The 19,482-nt window shown below is 31.6% G+C and overlaps 2 protein-coding genes across 2 annotated transcripts; both read left to right on the forward strand.

Moving 5' to 3' along the window:
• Nucleotides 1-4,230: 4,230 nt before the first annotated feature.
• Nucleotides 4,231-7,670, forward strand: LOC118048680 (ER lumen protein-retaining receptor). The gene is made up of 6 exons (XM_035058458.2): nt 4,231-4,534; nt 6,212-6,477; nt 6,691-6,806; nt 7,051-7,124; nt 7,210-7,273; nt 7,355-7,670. The coding sequence occupies exons 1-6, from the start codon at nt 4,444-4,446 to the stop codon at nt 7,389-7,391; spliced, it is 648 nt and encodes a 215-aa protein (XP_034914349.1). The 5' UTR covers nt 4,231-4,443; the 3' UTR covers nt 7,392-7,670.
• Nucleotides 7,671-16,170: 8,500 nt separating this feature from the next.
• Nucleotides 16,171-17,772, forward strand: LOC140954775 (paired amphipathic helix protein Sin3-like 1). Its single transcript, XM_073405532.1, has one exon. The coding sequence runs from the start codon at nt 16,171-16,173 to the stop codon at nt 17,770-17,772; it is 1,602 nt and encodes a 533-aa protein (XP_073261633.1).
• The last annotated feature ends 1,710 nt before the right edge of the window (nt 17,773-19,482 follow it).

Here is a 19,482-nt window from a genome sequence, read left to right on the forward strand (position 1 = left end):
AGAAGTTATCTTATTTGTTTGCTTGGATTCTTGCAAAATCCTCGTTTTGAGCTCCACTAGGTAAGGTAGTTTGTGTCTTTTCAGTTTCTTCCTCTTCTATCTTCCATGAGAGAATATTATTGGTGGGTTCATGACGTGGGCCAAGAAAATCAATTTGCCAAAGCTTCTTCTTCTTCTTTTTTCTCCTTTTAGATTAGTTGATTGCCATTACGTCAGGCAATTAGATATAGAGATACGCTTACCTTATTGGTGGCATTGCTTTTCTATTAGATTTTAGATATTGATAATGGTCGTGTTTTTTTAAATTGAAAGTAATTGTAAAAAAAATAAAATGCAAAAACAAACATATTCTTTCCTTTCTAAATTGACAGTAATTGTACCCTTTCACCTCGATTTTCCAGATGTGATCAATTCTAAAAGGCAAAAATCCCAATAAAAAACCTAAGCCAACATCAAGAAAGGAGTTGGGAAAGGGAGATGTCGAAGCACCAAGAAGCCATAGAAAGTCTACAGAGCAGAAGCACAGCAGCAGGCAAGAAACTTTAATAACAAGGCCACTGCAATTATTGGCATGGATTTAACTTGCATAATATATGCTCTTCATCTACTTAGACAGCACCCTTCTTCTAATCCACTCATCTTACGTTTTGTTTTTCATAGTCACATCGATCAAAATACATGGAGTGCATGATCTCATTTATAGAATAGGGTCCCTCAAGAGAAGATAAGCTGGCACTTAGTTTTTTTATACAGTAAAGTATCTTCAATTTAAAAATATATTGAAATAAAACTCTTATTTTAATATTAATATATCAAAATATTAATATAACATTAAAAAAATAATTTGAAGCACAAAAAAAAACCCTCAAGATTTGTAAAAAACACGATTGAAGCACGAAGACAAACCGCTACAACCACAAGAAGCAAAAAACATAAGTTCAGAATTATTAACCCGAGAGGTAGCTCAACTAGTCAAATATTGGAGTTGTTTTTTTAATGGTTACAAGTTCAAGTTCCTCTTAAGATTACTGGAAACGTATATGATCATTAACTTCAGAATTTATGGAATTAATTAAGATATACGCAAACTAGTCCAGACATCTATTTTAATTAAAAAGAAAAAACAGGAACTATTGAAATGAATATTTTTTTTTTTGGATTCGAGAAAACCCCACCCTCCGGAAAACACACTTTGTGGCCCAGATAAGCGAGTAAAACCCGGCTCAAGATTTCTGCCCTACCACGGGAATATTGAGAATATGCTAATGTCATTTCTTTCGAGCTCGAGCTGAAAACAAAGGAAAGAATGCGATCATGGTGAAAAAGAAGATACTGTGGACAAAAGAAGAGTATTGGCCGCTCCGCTTGCTAGGCACCGTGATACCCGACGCAGCACAAATGGACCAGATAATATCCTGCTAGACAAGTTATCACGAAGGTATTTCCGGCGGCAAGGAAACCCACATGTACATGCTTTAGTGTGAAGAAGAGGGCTTCAGGTTATCATGAATGGCTGACTTGAAGATACAGGCTTATCAAGTAAAGAAGAAGCAATGTTACTTGGTGAAAAAGACATCAGCGGCGGCGGCCGCGGCCGCTCGCAGTGTACAAAGAAGGTAATATGCCTTTTAAAATGTGTTTAGAAATTAGAAATATTGTTATGATTGTTTTTTAAGGAAATTTTTACTTGGAAATATATATTAAAATAATATTTTTTTTTTATTTTTTTAAAAATTATTTGTAATATCAACGTATCAAAATAATTTAAAAACATTAAAAAAATATTAATTTAAAGTAAAAAAAAAATAAAAAATCTTTAATTTTTTCAAAAATATTTTAACAAACAAGGTTTTACACTATGAAGAGGTGTTTGGAATTAAAATGGAAACTGCTTTTTAAAATATATTTTTTATTTAAAATATATTAAAATTATTGTTTTTAGATTTTTTTATTTTTAATATTAGTAAATCTAACATAAAAAACATTAATTTAATAATTTTTCAAGCACGAAATATTTTTTAAAAAATATATAAAACTAGAAATCCCAGCCAAGGCCTATCCAAAACCGTTATGTCCTAGTCCATACCATAGGGCTGCCTGGCTTATGAACAACTCTACTGTGTTCTATCCTATCCCAAACAGCTAATGCTGGCATTGTTCATGAGTTGAAAGCTGAATTAAATAAAATAATAGATAATGGAATGACAATTCTCACATCATGTAACGATATTCTTTTCTATGCATCATATGGTGTTATAAATAAAATATTAGTAAATACTATTAAACATTTAAGTTTGCTAATTCTCATATTTGTCAATTATTCAAAAAATTCGCATTAATTCCAAGCTATATCTAACATTATAAATAAAATAATTAATTCTAATAGTAAAATAACATCTATTATAATTACATTACTATTACAACTACAAAATATGCTAAAACACTATAGTAATCCATAATAATCTAATTTTTTTATGACCAAATTAATGATCAATTCATAAAATTTGTTAATAAAAGAGAAAATCCAACAAAAGAAGCCCAAGTGTAAACATAAAGAGATATGACATGTGTGTGTATATTGGAGGAGTCCTACAGATAATTAAAACAAAACTTGACATACTCTAATTTTTGAGTGATGAAACAAGATTTTTTTGTTATAGATTTTTGTAAATAAAAAAATATTTAAAAACAAAATGGATTTGACAAATATATCAGACTCAAAGAACTTGAGTTCTACAATAAAGTCAAGTCTTCCCGAAATAATGCCGTGAGCCTGGCAAAAAAAGCACTTGAATTCATAGTCAGCCAAATCCAAGGTAACGTGAATCTGAACAAAAATGTTAAATCCAAAAAATTTGGGCTTGACAGTCAACTAAGTTCCAAGACTTATATAGTTTGACAAATATACAGATCTAAAGGACTTGAAGTTTGGTAATTAACCAAGCCTAAACTTATATAAGTCTAGAAAATATGTCAAACTAGAGTATTTGGATTCAATTCCATTATCAGGTTTTAATTCTATGTGTAATTCTAAACGATCCTTTAAATTAAAAAGTATTGTAATTATGATAAACCGCCATACTCTCTCCATCTAAATAATTATACGAGTCATTCATATCCGAATGTAATAATTTTTCTATACTCATAGAGTGCATAAAATATCTCTCAATAGACCTATCATACTTACTATTTCATTAATGATATGTAAAATATTTATTCCCTATTAATCAAAAAGTAAAAGACTTTCATCATTCTTTTCTCTACAAAAAGACAAAACTTACGAACTATAAATATACCATGAATTCTTCAAGATAAAGGTTTACAATCTTTATTATTGAACTTTTTTTTTTTCTAAAAATGTACTTACTTAAACATAAAATAGTCCCCACCCTTATCAAGAAAGGATCTTTTGTTGGGATTAACTATAAGTCACATTAGCCTTGACTTAAGCATCAAGTACAAGCTATCAACCATGGTTGTGGAGATTGGATGAAATTGCTAGGACCAATTGATTAACTGATTATCTAATCTGGAAGTCCTATTTTCTAAGCTACTTGGATTTTTAAGATATCATCAGCAAGGAAGATTTACTACCATAACTACAATTAAAGAACAATCTTAACTAAAAAACTTAAACTTTTAGAATGAAGATAGTGAGAATCAAACTCATGACTATTTGAATTATTAAAGCTTTGATATCATGTTAAAGAACCAACTCAATCTAAAAGTTTAAACTTATTAAATGAGGCTCCAAAATCTTTTTAACAACCATAAATAAAATAAAAATAGTATTAATCTTATTCAAAACTTTCCAAGTAATTTAGATTATATATTTGTTGACATAACACTTATCAACATATTTTTTTTTAAACAATTTTTTGATTTTTTAATGTAAAAAACAATCTCATGTAAAGAAAATTACAAGTGACATGCAAAAATGTTGTAAACTTCAAACTAATAATACAAAACTATTTCAGAAATTTCATACCAACTCTTGCTTTTTTCCGATCTAAAAAGCTTGGAGGCCCTATGTATTTATTCTTATTCCTACCTTTTGTATTTACCTTAAAAAATAACTTCAAATACTTCACATAAAAAAAAAAAAAACGTGACCCCTTCCATCGACATGTCGTCTAACCGGGAATCCAAAATCTAAGTGGGCAAAAGCCCATCCATGTTGGGCCCTTTAAATTATATTACCATCATTTATCACTCTCCTAAAATGGAGGAGCTGAAAAAGAAGTAAATTAAACAAAAAAATATTAAAAAAAAGAGGCCAAAAATATTCATTTTCTCCTTGAGTCAATCTGAGAGATCTGCGAAAAAAGGAGCTGCCGTGGATCTTCAAGACAAAGCCTTTTCCGATTGATCTAATCAGGACCCGAAAAAGAAAAAAACACATTAAATTATACACACACACATATATACGTAGAGAGGGAAAAGATGAATATATTCAGATTAGCAGGGGACATGACCCATTTGGCTAGTGTCCTTGTTTTGCTCCTTAAGATCCACACTATCAAATCCTGTGCTGGTAAGTAGTAGAAGTTTCGGTTTTTCTGCTTTTTTCGCTGTGTTTAGGTTAATGGGTTTGGTTTAGATTTTGTATTCTGTTTGAAAGTTTGTATCTTTGTTGTAAATGATAACTGGGTTTCTGCTTCTTTTCATACTGGGTTTGTGTTTTGGTGAAATGGGTTGTTATAGGTGGAAGCAATAATAGGTTTTGTTTGATTTTATGGAATCAAAATGGGTTCTTTTTCTGGTTAGTAGAGAGATGGGGAGAGGAGTGTTGTGCTTGATTTGAATGCATTTTACAATTCTTTTTGCTATGACTTTCGTTGGTTAGATGATATAATTAGCTGTGGTCATGTTGGTGTTGGACGAGGACAGGAGGATACATTAGAGAGAGAATGTGTTGGCATGATTTATAGTAGCTTAAAGACTTGATAGATAATTAAATGACCCCTCTATCCATCAGTGAACTTTGTCTCCTGATGTTTGCGTAGTCTTTAGGGGAGATGTTTGTGTGATATCAATCAGGGTTACTATGCAAGTAAAACTGTAACTACAAACAACTGAGAAATGGCAATAATGGCATGGAACTATGTAGTCCCTGAGTGTAATGTTGGACTGAATCTTATCATGGGAAACTGTGATAGTAGCAGGGGTTGTTGAAAAAGATATGGCCTGTGAAACAAAATTCAAAAAAGAGTGAGATTTCCACATCAATTTGAAAGAGCAAGAAGTTAATAAGATTAGAATAGCCCGAAATTATAGAAAGATTGTTGAAACGTATTGCCTTGGATGAATTACAAATTGATTCAGATCATTGCAGTGTAGTTGGAAATCAATAAGGGTGAATTTGATTGAAAGGTTGGAAGGTGTTCTGCATATTAGGGATGATGTTGATTCTAATTTGCTAAAGGGGGCAACAAAGCTTCTGCTGATTGAATTTTGTTTTAATCCACATTGCTAAATCAATTGTATTTATTTACCTGGATTTCTGATTATAATTTTGCTGAGTTATTAGAAATAAAATAGCTGATTACTGGTGGTATTTTGGTCTTGTATGATCTCCAGTTTCGTTGTTTTTGTACAGCAGATTGCAAAAGATAAAATATTTCTTCCTCTGGAGGGATAAAACCAATCTGGAAGAATATGAGAGGGTTGGGCTACTCATTTATGCTTTAGTTGTTGTAGGTTGATATTATGGAATAAGTTGCTGGTTGAGGACCATCTAATAGAACTAGCAATATGAAAGGGAAATAGTTTTTCTTGCTGTCTGTTTTTCACAAGGAGTGGATGTGTTGGGTTTCTTAGTCATCTACCCCTGGCAGCCATTTCCTAGCTCAATTGCAAATGTGCTTGTGTGGTTAGATTGAGGAATTCTTCCATAGAACTTGCTATAATGTGTTTGTGATGTTCTTAAAACAGGATTATGCAAGCAGGAGAGATTTGTCCCATGTCATGCACACCTAGACTCATATCTAAATGATTATGTGTGCATAATAAAAAACCAAACCAACAGGTCTTGAGCCTTTTCATTCAACTATATGCACCTGCTTTGCACCTTTTCAGTAGGAGCGCTCTCTTTCCTAGTTATTTGTCCAAATTTTCTTTCTCACTATGTTCTATCTAGTCATGCACATGACAAACTGTTTTGGCTTTCAGATTTTCAATCTTAGACTTTTGCTTCCCTGTGTATTTGCAGGTATTTCTCTAAAGACCCAGGAACTCTATGCTCTTGTTTTTGCCTCGCGCTACTTGGATATGTTCACCAGTTATGTCTCATTTTATAATACGGTGATGAAATTGATTTTCCTGGGTAGCTCATTCTCAATTGTTTGGTACATGCGACACCACAAGTTGGTTCGGAGATCTTATGATAAGGATCATGACACCTTTCGGCATTTTTTTATTGTGCTACCCTGCCTTATTTTGGCCTTGCTTATACATGAGAAGTTTAGCTTTTTAGAGGTAATATTTTTGTTCCGCCTAATTATTTTGGAATGCTTCGGTTCACATATTGTTTGTCCAAGATGTTAACAGCAATGTGATAAGTGCATGTACACATACAAACATATATGACTACATGCATCTGTGTGTGCACTTTTAAGATTGATTGGGCCTATGCTGTTCTTGTCAGCCATATATTTTGACTTTGATGTATCTTGAAATATGGTTGTCCAGGTAATGTGGGCATTCTCCTTATATCTGGAAGCAGTTGCCATACTTCCTCAACTAGTCTTGTTGCAGAGGACAAGAAATATTGACAATCTGACGGGACAATATGTTTTTCTCCTTGGGTATGTCTTATTGCATGATCCTTGTTTTAATCTTGGATCAACATGGTATTTTTGTGTGTTACAGTTTGAGTACATCCTATCTTGGTTCCATATATTAATGTCATTTCTCTATCTATTTTTTCCTATGTTTTTTTATCTGAAAAGCTGATTTTGTTTGTAACTTAATATTCTGCATACTCACTTCACTTTATCCAACGATTAACAATTGGATTTCTGTTAACCACTTTAGTCTTTTATGCTGCAGGGCATACAGAGCATTGTACATATTAAACTGGGTTTATCGCTTCTTCACAGAGCCACACTATGTCCATTGGATAAGTATGTCACCCTTTGTACGTGCATTTACAGACACATCCCTGTAACAATTTCATACTAATATTTGGCTATCTAAATATCATTGCAGCTTGGATATCAGGACTTGTTCAGACATTGTTGTATGCTGATTTCTTTTACTACTATTTCCAGAGGTAAGTCCTTCAATCTCTTGGGAAAGCATCCAGTCTTGTGCTGATGATTAGAGAAAATGAGATTTTATTTTTGTGTTACAGCTGGAAGAACAACGTGAAGCTTGAGTTGCCGGCCTGAGCAAGCTGTGGGAAGATGCACTCGTCGGACTTGAAATGCTTTGCATTTTCATCACAATCTTTTTTGTCCCTTTGAATTTTTTTAATTGACTGTCTTTGAAAATGCCACAGCAGATTTTCATTTCCTGTTCTAGAAACACTAACATAGAAGTAGCAAAATTATTCAATGATGTTGTTTCAATGACTTCTGAGTCAAACAATCTACAGTTGAACAGAAAAAACAGAAGATCATATCAATGTTGAAATTGTTTCAATTCCTGCTTAACAGGAAGTACTAGAAGATTTTTATGGTCTCTTTTGGAGCTCCAACTTAGAGTGTACGGTCAAATCAAGATTATATTTATTGTCAGAAATGTGTTGCCACAATTCGCTATTAATTATCTATAGGCAGAAGTGTTTAGTAAAATTCTAAAAGCTAAATATGTTGTCACAAGTTAGTTATTAATTGTTAGCTTGTGGATGACAAAACTATCTCTTAACTTTTTAAAATAATTACAATTTTATTATATATAGCTAGTCCATTTGTTTTACCAAATAACCATTCAAATATGGCTCCTTTTTTTTTTTCATTTGTCAAATTACATGTATTTCTTTATGTTTTGGTTAATCATAATGTTTCTATTTTTCATCTCAATAGATTAAAAAAAAATAAAAAAAATCCTTGTTTGTCATTTTGTTTATCAACATCACTTCTAATAAAAGATTACCCAGATATTTGTTGCTTCTTAAAACTCTTAAAAAATATTTGGTGAGAGCATGAAGTGGATTTAGCACTTTGAGATATATAATATGATGGGAATGAATGTGAATAATAGAAAGGGTCTATTATATATCAAAACTTTCAAAGATTAAGAGTAACATAACTATAGGGAGACATTCAAATTATTCTCTTAAGTCTTTATTTTCTGAAGGGCTATTACATCACTTTATATATATATATATATATATATATATAAACTAGAAAATCATATTAATATTAAATAAGAAAAAAAAAACTTGAAAAAAAAAAACTATAAAACATCATAATATAAATTAAAAAAATTCACATAAAAAAGTTCCTACATCAGTTTTCTCGGGTTGAAAAGAACTCGTTCTCGAGTTCAGTTTTTAGTTAAAAAATATCCCTCATCAAAAAAATCTTTTTGTGTGGTAACTATCATTGATCGCTAATATCTTTGTGTGAGTTATCCATCATGGTCCCTAACACAACAATAGTGTGTGGGTTGCTCTAATATGGATTTCTAACACAATATCTTTGTGTTGGACACCTTATTATGAGCCACACCACTAGGATCTCGAATGACAACAACTGATACATACAAAAATAACATATTATTTAATAGATGTCTTTTATCATATAGAAACCCCCTCATCCTCTCATACTTAAGTACATTATATTTTACAACTTCTTCCAGCCATGGTTATTATGTAGTGCATAGTAAAACAAAATAACCACAAAAAATTGTTAGGCTCTGATACCGATTAAAACAAATAGAAACAGAGAATAAAAGAGTTTGTCACATGTTAAAACCCTAAAAAAATCAAGAACACCATAATTATGGTCACATGTTTCGAGGGTTAACATAAACTAACTTTGGTATATTTTTAGGTTTTTTTTTAAAGTTGATTTTTTTTTAATTTTATCTTTTAACATTTAATTTATTGGAAATTTGTTTTTATATGTTTTTTTATATACTTTTCTTACTATGAGGTTATCCTAATTTTGTATCCATGGTCGTGGAGTTAGCAGGTTGACTTGAATTTTTTTTTCATTGTTTTTTTTAAAATTAATTTTATTTTTAGTCTTGCCCTTCAAAATTGAGTTATTTGATGAATGAGTTTCATAGTTTTATTCAATTTGCTTTTTATGGGGTTACCACGGTATTACGATTAGGCTTTATATTTTTGCATGTTGACCCAGGTGGGCTTGGGTCGGGTTTTTTTTTTTTTTACTTTTTTTAATTATATATATTTTTTAATTTTATCCTTTAACATTTTATTTGCAAGAAATTAAACTATGATTTTTTTTTTCATTTTATTTTCTATGAGGTTATCATATTTATTTTTAATTTTTTGCTTCATTATCAAATAAGATCCTTCAACTTTTGATTTTTAATTTTTTTTTCAATTTTATCCTTTAATATTTGAATTAAAAGAAACTAACTGTTGTGTTTTTTTTTCCCTTTCTGTGGGGGTATCCTAATCTTTTGCGGGGTCTTTTTTTTCGTTGCCTTTTATTTTAAATATATATATTAAAAATTTTTTTCACTCTTCAACATTGAATTGTTTGATAATTAAGCTTTATAATTTCATTTAGTTTGTTTTTGATGGGATTCCCTGGGTATTACAACAAGGTCACAAATTTAGTATGCTAACCTAAATGGATTTGGATTAAGTTTTTTTTTTTTTTTTACATGTTTTCATCGTCAACTTATTTATTTTCATTATATTTTTATTCATATTATCTAAATTATTCAAGGTGATTAAATTTAATAGAGTCAATAACCCGAGTCTTAAATTTTATTTTCTAGAATCGCTTGTGTTGGCTTGACATTTTTTTTAACGTTGGAAAAGGTTTAAGTCGGCCTTGACCATAGCTCAACCAACTATTTTTCTAATCATCTAATAAGAGGATATAAATTTTGAAAAATAAAGACAACTAAATTTATTAGTTAAACCATCTAATATTTTCATTTCTAGTTAATTTCTAGAGTTTTATCAATTAAAAAGAAATATATTAAAAGTAAGTTTCTATTTTTTTTACTTCTTTTTAACTAAACAAATACATGGCTGTATTTTATCTTTTAAATGATTAAATAAAGGATTAATGTTTTGAGAAATTGACCTTATATATGGTGATTGAAATGGTTAATTGTTAAATTAGAGAGAATCAATATAAACATTAATTTTGAAAAAAAACGATGTTGTTTTTCCTTCAATATCACAACAAAATAATTCACAAAATATATTTATTTTTGTCAAAACAGTGAAAATCCTCAACATGCCATGTTGAAAGCTGAAGTGGTCATTTTTTTTTATTATTGAAAATATATTTTTGGTCAATAATGTCTGATGAAAAAAGCGATAAAAACTATCCATAAGACATTATTGCTTAATTAGCAACAAAATATATTTTTTCTGTAATTAATGATGAAATTGTTGATATAATAAAAATAATTAAAAAAAATCAAGAAATATTATGCAGTGACTCAATAGGTAACATGACACATAATTATTTGCTGACAGGTTTAGCAATGAAAAAATTTTGTTACTAATGTCTGTCATTGACTCTATTGATAAATCTAACAGTGTTATAACTAAAAGAAGTGTCATCCTTCTTTTATTCTCCTTTTTTCTCTTTTTCTTTATCTGCATATCAAAATAGCAACCCCTCCCCCTCCCTCTATTTTTCCCTAAAAGTAGGCTCATCTTTATGGAAAATTGATTATTTTTTTTATGTGGAATTCATAACAATTAAATGGTATTAATTTAGATTGAATAAGTTTGAATTGAATAAATGATAAATAATTAGTTGGGCACCAATTACTTTTTATTAATTTGATTTATTTAGTTTATATTGTGACGCAACATTGATTTTTTATACAAATGATAATTGAATATTAGATAATGAATTCATTTTTAATTAACAAACTTAAAGTTTGAATTGATTGTTATACTATTAATAAATGTTGTAATCAATATTCTATATAGGTTTTCTAAGATCAATGTTTTTTGATGTATTGAGATTCATCTCAGGGGTTGTATAGGAAAGATTATTGTAAAAGGGTTGAGAGTTTTATTAGTTTTGCACTTTTGAATCCAAAGAATATTAGTGAAAGAGTAATTATATGTCCATATATGAAGTGTAAAAATAAAAATGGTTCACCAATAAGATATTGTGATAATATCTTCTAAAATACAATTCTTATAGAAATACTTGGTTTTGTTTGCACTTAGAAAACCCTATGTTCCTAACAAGACCATATTAGAAAGGATTGCTGGCACAACACCTAGTTATAGCAACATTTATGAAGTTGCAGATGATAATAGTAATCATTATAGAAGTATAATAATAAATGCAATGAAGATAAATTATGATTATTCAGGTGAAGATTTAAGTGTCAATGAAAAACCAAATATGGATGCAAGTAGTTTTTTTTAACATTTCGAAATATTATGATGAACCATTATAGGATAGGTGCATAAATTACAGTAAATTATCAATCATTGCATGAATGTTTACCATCAAGTCATATTATAAGTTAAGTGAGACTGATTTATGACATTATCATCAAATGAGAAAAAAAGCATTTTACCTGAAGAAAATAGATAAAATGAAAACTTCTATACTTCAAAATCGATGATAAAACCCAATATGTTGTACTATAATAAAAATACAAATTTAATCGAGTGCAAAACTTGTAGGTATGTGTGTATAAACTCAATACTAGTAGAGGAAGGAAATTTGTCTCCTATAAAAAACTAAGATACTCTCGAATCACTCTTAAGCTGTAAATGTTATTTATTTCTGTGAAGATAACCAAGCACATTACATGATGCTTTGGATGGATTCATGACTCAACTTCATGATGGTGAAATAACTTAATAGGGTGCATGATTTTAAACGTGTGAAGTTTATGTATATATGAAATTATAATCCTTTTTTTCATTATATTTCTTTTGTTTAATGAATTTTTGAATAAGGCTGCATGGTTTTTGGTATGACACACACTTATGCTAAGTGAAGAGCCAAGTCAGATGACTTTGAGGCATGAAAGAATTTTGACCTTGTCACATCACTTAGAGTAATTTGAAGAGATATCTAGAGTTCTTGACATTAGATGGTTTTAGGAGGCGGTTATGGAGTAGCTCCTCGAACAGAAATAAGAAGACTCACGGTTCCATTAGTAAGCATATCGGTAAATCGCTTCCTTATATTAACCATGTAAAACACGTGGTAAGAGCTTGCTTTATTTTTAAGTATTTTTCTTTAAATGTTAGTGATTATTTATGTCAAATTTTAATTAATGATTTATTTTGTAGGCTACACAAATTAGACATGAGCCAACTCCAATAAAGTTATATATGGAAACGCATACGAGGAAGAAGGATAGATAGAAAATGGTGAAACGATTCGTGGATAGCCAAGTATAGGCGTTTGATGTAGGTAAACTTTGAAACATTTTGAATATTTTTTTAAACAAATGATTTTTTTTTCGATATCTTTGATTTTATATATAGAAAATATATAACACCAATATACATGCAAAACACATAGAAGACCCTTCAACCCATCTAGAATATGATTTGGAGTTCTAATTGGAGGTTGAAGTAATCAGTTGGCCCAATAGGAATTGAGTTATTTCTATCATAGTTATCAAACCCGACCCGAGGGTTGACCCGACCAAGGGGCCGGGTCTCTGGTTTTATGGGTCAAACCGGGAAAATTTTAAAAAAATATTTAAAGTTTTAATATTTCATATGAAAAAATTAAGAAACAATCAATGTGAATATAGATTATATATGTTGTAAATAATGAAGTTTAAAAGAATATTTTAAAAAGTTTTTTTTTATCTCACATTGAAAAGATATTATGTTATCCTTTTAAGTTGGAATATTTAAACTAATTTGTTTTTTTATCCCACATTGAAAAAACATAACTTTTTTTTTATGAACATAGAGTATATATTAAAGGGCTTCAAATCTCATATTGAAAAGATATTATGTTATCATTTTAAGTTGAAGTATTTAAATAATTTTTTTTTATCCTACATTGAAAAAACTTAACTTTTTTCTTGTGAACATAGAGTATATATACAAAAGGACTTCAAATCCCACATTGAAAAAATAACTTTTTTCTTGGGAACATAGAATATATATATTAAAAGGTTTCAAATCCCACATTGAAAAAATAAAATATTAGAAAAATAACTTCTTTCTTGGGAACATATAGTATATATATGAAATGACTTCAAATCATATATTTAAAAGATATTATGTTATCCTTTTAAGTTGAAGTATTTAAACAAAAAAGTTTTTTTTATCCCACATTGAAAAAACTTAACTTTTTTTTTTTTTTTGTGAACATAGAGTATATATACGAAAGGGCTTTAAACCCCACATTGAAAAAAATAATTTTTTTCTTGGGAACATAGTGTATATATATTAAAAGGTTTCAAATCTCACATTGAAAAAAATAAAATATTTTTATAGTATCTATATAGTAAACTTTAAAAAGTGTTAATAACTAACTAAAAAAATATGAAAAAAGAAGGGTATAGGAGAAAAACCACATTTGAAAGAAAAAAAAATCGGATCTCGTCTGGGTTTGCCTGGATCGCCCAGGTCATGGGTCGGCCTGCCAAGTTGACCGAGTTTTGATAGGTTGTTGCACCAGCTGGTCTTTTATCTTAGCCAGACTGGTCCAGCCACTGGATTAAACCACTAGGCTAGTCTGGGTTTAATAACAGTGATTTCTATGACTACGGTTGAGATATGAGGTAGGCTATAGTTTCTTAACCATAGACACCCCACAATCTAGCTCGAGTTAACCACTAATAGCTGTTTAGGAGTTGAGTAAAGAATAAATTGCAGTTGTGATGACCGATACAAGGGTTGAACTTGAGGCACAATACAAAGAACAAAGTAGAAATAAATGGGAGCAAATGATGGCATACATGTTGAATCATTATCCTCCTTTTTCTGTGATACGATTAATACTACACAAAAAAATCCATTGCAAGTATCAATTGGGTCAATTACAAGATCAATTGCAAATAAGTTTAAAGATGTATTCAATGAGCTTATTCAGAGTATTTAGACAAATGTGAATTTCAAAGAGGCTACATCTTCAAGAAGTAATGATAAAATCTTAATCAATTTAACCTATATATAAGAGGGGCCTGATCCATCTACTTCATTGGTTAATTAATTTTGACAATTATAAGCTTATTTTTTCTAGTACATAGTTTTTTTTTTTTCCTAACAAGCATAATATTCTATTCGACTGTTGGATCGAGCTGAAACTTTACCAAAAGTTTTCAGAGGTTTTGTTTTATAGTGTTAAAATTTTAAGGAAATTGAACATCATGAAGGTCTTGTGATAAGGTTTAGAAATTACTATGCAAGAATTATATTAGTTTCCGAGTTGATTTATAATTTATTTTTCTTATTTTATTTAGATTTTATTATTATTTAGGATGTTTTTACCAATTATAAATAGGGTTATTTAGCTTTTTTTAGTAGTTTTTTTTTTTTTTTGACAAACTTTGATTTCAACTATTATTATTATGTGTGAGGTTTTGCTCATACTTTTTAGTTTTTCATCAAATTACTTTAACTTATTGAAGAATTAACAAAGTTTTATGATGTCTTCTATATTTCTCGTTCACGTCTCTTTATAGGTGTTGGGTGAGTGTTCGGTTACTTATAGCCTTGGTGCCTTGACATAGGTTATCGTTGTGTCAAGCTCAACATCAAACTTGATCTTAGCTTTCTTGAAAAAATTCAATTTGACGATGTATTTTTAGAATATCTACAAGGTTCACATAATTACAAACCTCCAAAATATTTTCCTTTCCCTCCACCTCCAACTTCTTTCTAATGTATAAAGACTTGTGTAATTGATTTTATAGTTAAATTAATAATATAAAATGTGTTTTTCAATTTAAAGTAGTTGTTTAATAATGTTTGATGTTAAATTATTTGATCTAAACAAGCATGTATTAAAATAATTACTAAAATACCAATAAACATAAAGATTCTGTTGGTGATTCTGTAATGTAGACCAATTTTTTATTTTTTTTAACATCATTCTCTTTATAAGTAGGCTACCTTTGTGTTTCCTTTTCTTCTAGTCTCCCCCCCATTAAGCAATTGCACACATAACTGAGAACCGCAATTCCTTCTAAATCTGTGCATTGAACCACTACTAAATCCTAAGCATGTTAGTGCACACAACGACAGAGTAACTTATGGAAATAAATATTTCACCAAGAACAGGGATGTTCAAATCATATTCTCACTTTTGTTCGAGGCATAAAGAAAATATAAAAACCTGTAATTAATTAATAAACACCCTCTACCTTAAAAACAACGTTGTTAATTAATTAATATAGCTCATGTTTCCAAATAATTTTGCCACCATCCATAGAAATTACAATTATAATCCAAATTAAAGAGTTCTTGACGTTCTCTGCTGAATGATTAATTCTCTGTGGAACCTGTCAAGAGCGTTTTGAGTGCTGCCATCAAATCCTGATGACCATGAAAAAGAGTGGCCATGTCGCAGTAGAAGTCATGCCTGCTCTTATGCCCTTGTTTGTACAAATCGAACTCACTGTGGAAATCTTCGTACACATATTCATGGTTCTCAAAGCGTTCTGTGATCAGATGCCTCATTGTTGAAGTTTCTGCTTCCATATTGTTAGGCTCGAGGAAAGATGTTACCCTATCTTTAGTTGCTTCAGAGTTCTTATTTGTTCATGTTTACACGGATTTTATGTCCTCTCCTATGCATTACTTGGATCATGTTTTGAATCGGATTTGGATTCCCATAATCACAATCCTTCTCGAATACGGATTCTGAGAAAATATGACGTCTTTCAAATAAAGTCCTTAATTATAGGGGCAGGAATCCGAATTGAAAAGGAGAAAAGTTGCTTAATAAACAAGCAAAAACTTTGCTTACAAGGTTTGCTTGTGACAGTATTTATCTCATTCTCTATGTCCTAGGTACTCCAGATTTTAAGACCTTCCATCTCCTTGGTTGAAATTTTTCTATGGAGCCTGTGCAATTCAATTTCACATTGAATCTCCATGATCTTGATGCACCCAAAACCACCTACAAGATTCCACTCTTTCATCCTACTGTCCTTCCAGCCTGTACAACCACCAGTTCCTGCATCAATCAAAATGCCAAGATTTCATCTGAACTTGAAAAGCTTCCGGGGCAAGGTGATGGCGCCGCTGTCTACCAATTACTAAAGAAGATGAAGAGAAAGAGAGAGTGTAACGATAAATATGCTACGGTCTACTTGAACAAGCTGAGTGCCAGGTTTCAGGATCAGCCTGAAAATATACAGGGCTTTAAAACGGTCATGGCAGATATCATTGGTCATACTGACAGAGATCAATCTGGTCGACTAAAAGACATACCCGACGATACCCTAGACAGAATAGCGGCAATCTTTGAAGGTCATGATGATCTGCTACGTGACTTTAACTCTTTTTTGCCACCTTCACATCAACTCAGCCTGGATGATGAGGAGGAGGAAAATGAGGCGGATGCAGCAGAGGAAAAAGAACCTGGACTCAAAGATGCTGTGGATTTTTTCAAGAAAGTGTGGATATTGCGTGGCATGGATTTCTATGAAGCCTTCCTGAAGACTTTATTTCCACTAAAAAATGGGAGCAGGAACCCAGATTATGTCTATAGGGATGCCCTTGCGTTATTGGCAGGTGAACCTGATTTGCTCCAGGGGTTTTATAGATTTCTTCCAGCTTCTAAATCAATCCCTTTGGCATATCATGTTCCATATTCCCAAGGTTTGGATGTTAACAACAAAAGAGCAGTGCTGGTGAAGGCTGTCAAGGAGCAGAAGCATTCTGAGAATCTTGAGGTTGTTGAAGAGAATGATCATAAGAAAAGAAATTTTGTCAACAAGGCTGGAGGAGTTGTAGCGGGAGGTGGTGAGAGTGTCATAGAAAAGTGTATGAGCGATGGACTTGGCTTCTTTGGCAAAGTTAAGGAGAGGTTGTCCTGCAATTTCCGTTATGAGAGATTCTTGAAGCTTCTCTTTTATTATACAAAGGAGAAGTTTGGAGAGAGTGAATGGAAAACTATGGTTGCTACTTTGATTGGAAATCATTCTGATCTCATGGATGAGCTCGATGATTTCATGGTAAAATGCAAGAATATGCAAGAATCAAGGAGATGTGAAAGAAGGGACCGAAAGAGAGCAAGACATGAATCCCAGGTCTTGAAAGATGAGTTGGTTTCTGTTGCCTCAAGAACTGAAGACTATTCCTCTAACATCAGGAGCCAAAATCAGCGACAGAAAATCATGGCTCAATGTAATGATGATAGAGATGAGATAGACATGCTATTTACTTGGTTTAAATCTGCTGTTGAGTATGCAGAGGAGCTGGGGGATGGCAACGATGAAGGGAAAGTTACAAAGGGGAAGAGGATTCACTTCCTAAGATGTGTTGAACGTTTATATAACGATCAAGGCCTTGAGGTGCTTGATGTTTTCGACAACAATCCCCAGCATGCGCTCCCTATCTTAAGGCATCGCTTGAAGCAGAAACTAGAGGAGCTTAAACATTGGCGTGATGATTATGAAAAGTTATGGGATGAAGTAGTCTCTCGAGTTTATTAAAAATCATTCGACAAGCCAGATGATTCCTTTTTCTTTTTAATTTTCAAGTTCATGGTTGAATGGAATTTCTGGATATTGGTGTTATCTTTTTTTGGATTTCTTATGTATAATAATATTATTATGATTTTTCCATGGTGAATCATTGTTGTTAATTAGAACTTCTGAAGGCTATGCACTCCATCCTGTTTATCATGATCAAACCTGCTTGAGTCCCATAGTTGTACTCTATTTTTATTAAGCTCTTTGTAAGCATTATTAAATTGTGAAGTAAGAAGTGTTTTAGGTAGTGTTCTTGATTTTCAAATAATAGTAAAAACAGCACACAGGTTTCTTCTTCTGCATTCTGCAGAATGATTTCTGTGTAATTGTCATGAAAGAACATGATAAAAAGTTGATCAAGAAACACCATGTTATTAGAAACTGTAGGAAGACAAATCTATAACATGTGACCTGGAACTAATATTTCTAGTATCATATTATCAATTGGAAGAATGCAGTAGTATTTCTCAACTTTGAATAATTACCAGCTTAAATGTTCAAGAGAAGAGTGGCTGGGATTAAGGATGAGGGATTAAATTGATCCCGTGGTGTTGAACTATCTGGACTCCCTAATGATTTATACTAATTTCTAGCATATGCATGCGCCCAAATCCTTCCAAGTTCATCTTTATATGCTTTCAACTCCTTGAGTTTTTGTTCCAAACGAACTTTTAGGAGAGGAAGTGAATGTTGATGATCAAGACCCTGATCACCATATAAACGTTCAGGACACCATAGAAAGATCTTCCGATTCCCATTTTCCATTTCATTATCATCGATGCTCATTTCCAATTCTTCTGCATATTCAACAGCTGAGATAAACCAACTAATTAGCATGTCCATCTCATATCTATTATCTTCACATTCAAGCATGATTTTCGCATTTTCATTGCTCTTTCTAGTGGAGAAGTACTTGGATCCTGAAGGTACCAATAAAATTTGATCATTCAACACCTTCAGTTCGGGTTGCATTGCGTTGTGTTTAGAAGGAACACGATAGTCTTTTGGGAGATATCGATAACTAGGAGTACACTTTTTGCACCGAGAGAGATCAAGTCGAATTGACTTGTTGGGATACTTTTCCCTCTTTCTGTCCTGAGATCCCCTTGTTTCAATCCTCTGCACTTCATCTTCTTCCTCAACCTCACTCCTGGATAACTGAACATTGTCAAAGACCGAAACATAACGCTGGAACTCATCCATGAGGTCAGGATGCTTTCTAATCATAGCAACTATACTTTCTTTCCAATCATACTTTCCAATCCTTCCATTGATATAATAGAAAAACATCTTTAATAAAGTGCAATAGCTGATCTCACACGATAGCTTCTTTCGAAAGTTCTCGAAAAGCAAAAATCCATCATTCAGGAGCTTTTTTACTACGTGGTCACCTGGTTTCACTGCAAATCCTCTCACAAAATTTCTTTCCTTATCGTTCCCTTGAGCGATCTCAATCTTTTCAGGATGCTGCTTCTTCCGCTCTTCACCAGCCTTAATTAGTACTGCTCATCTGTTTTTCACATCTTTATCTTGAGAATCTGGACTTTGAGATGCTACTGATGAAGGTGCTTCACAAGCTCGCGTAACTCTATAAAAACACTCCAGTAAATCAGCATCGTCTCCGCACAGCGGAACAATACATCTGAAGAGATCACTGATGTCCTTGGCATT

The sequence above is a fragment of the Populus alba genome, chromosome 17 (assembly GCF_005239225.2).
Source record: "Populus alba chromosome 17, ASM523922v2, whole genome shotgun sequence".
NCBI lineage: Eukaryota > Viridiplantae > Streptophyta > Magnoliopsida > Malpighiales > Salicaceae > Populus > Populus alba.

What these genes read in the sequence shown, in the direction of transcription:
- LOC140954775 (XM_073405532.1), top strand. Translation starts at nt 16,171, where the DNA reads ATGGAGCCTGTGCAATTCAATTTCACATTGAATCTCCATGATCTTGAT.
- LOC118048680 (XM_035058458.2), top strand. Translation starts at nt 4,444, where the DNA reads ATGAATATATTCAGATTAGCAGGGGACATGACCCATTTGGCTAGTGTC. An exon ending in CAATATGTTTTTCTCCTTGG is followed by an intron (nt 6,807 to 7,050) that starts GTATGTCTTATT and finishes TTTATGCTGCAG; the next exon opens with GGCATACAGAGCATTGTACA. An exon ending in ACACTATGTCCATTGGATAA is followed by an intron (nt 7,125 to 7,209) that starts GTATGTCACCCT and finishes ATATCATTGCAG; the next exon opens with CTTGGATATCAGGACTTGTT.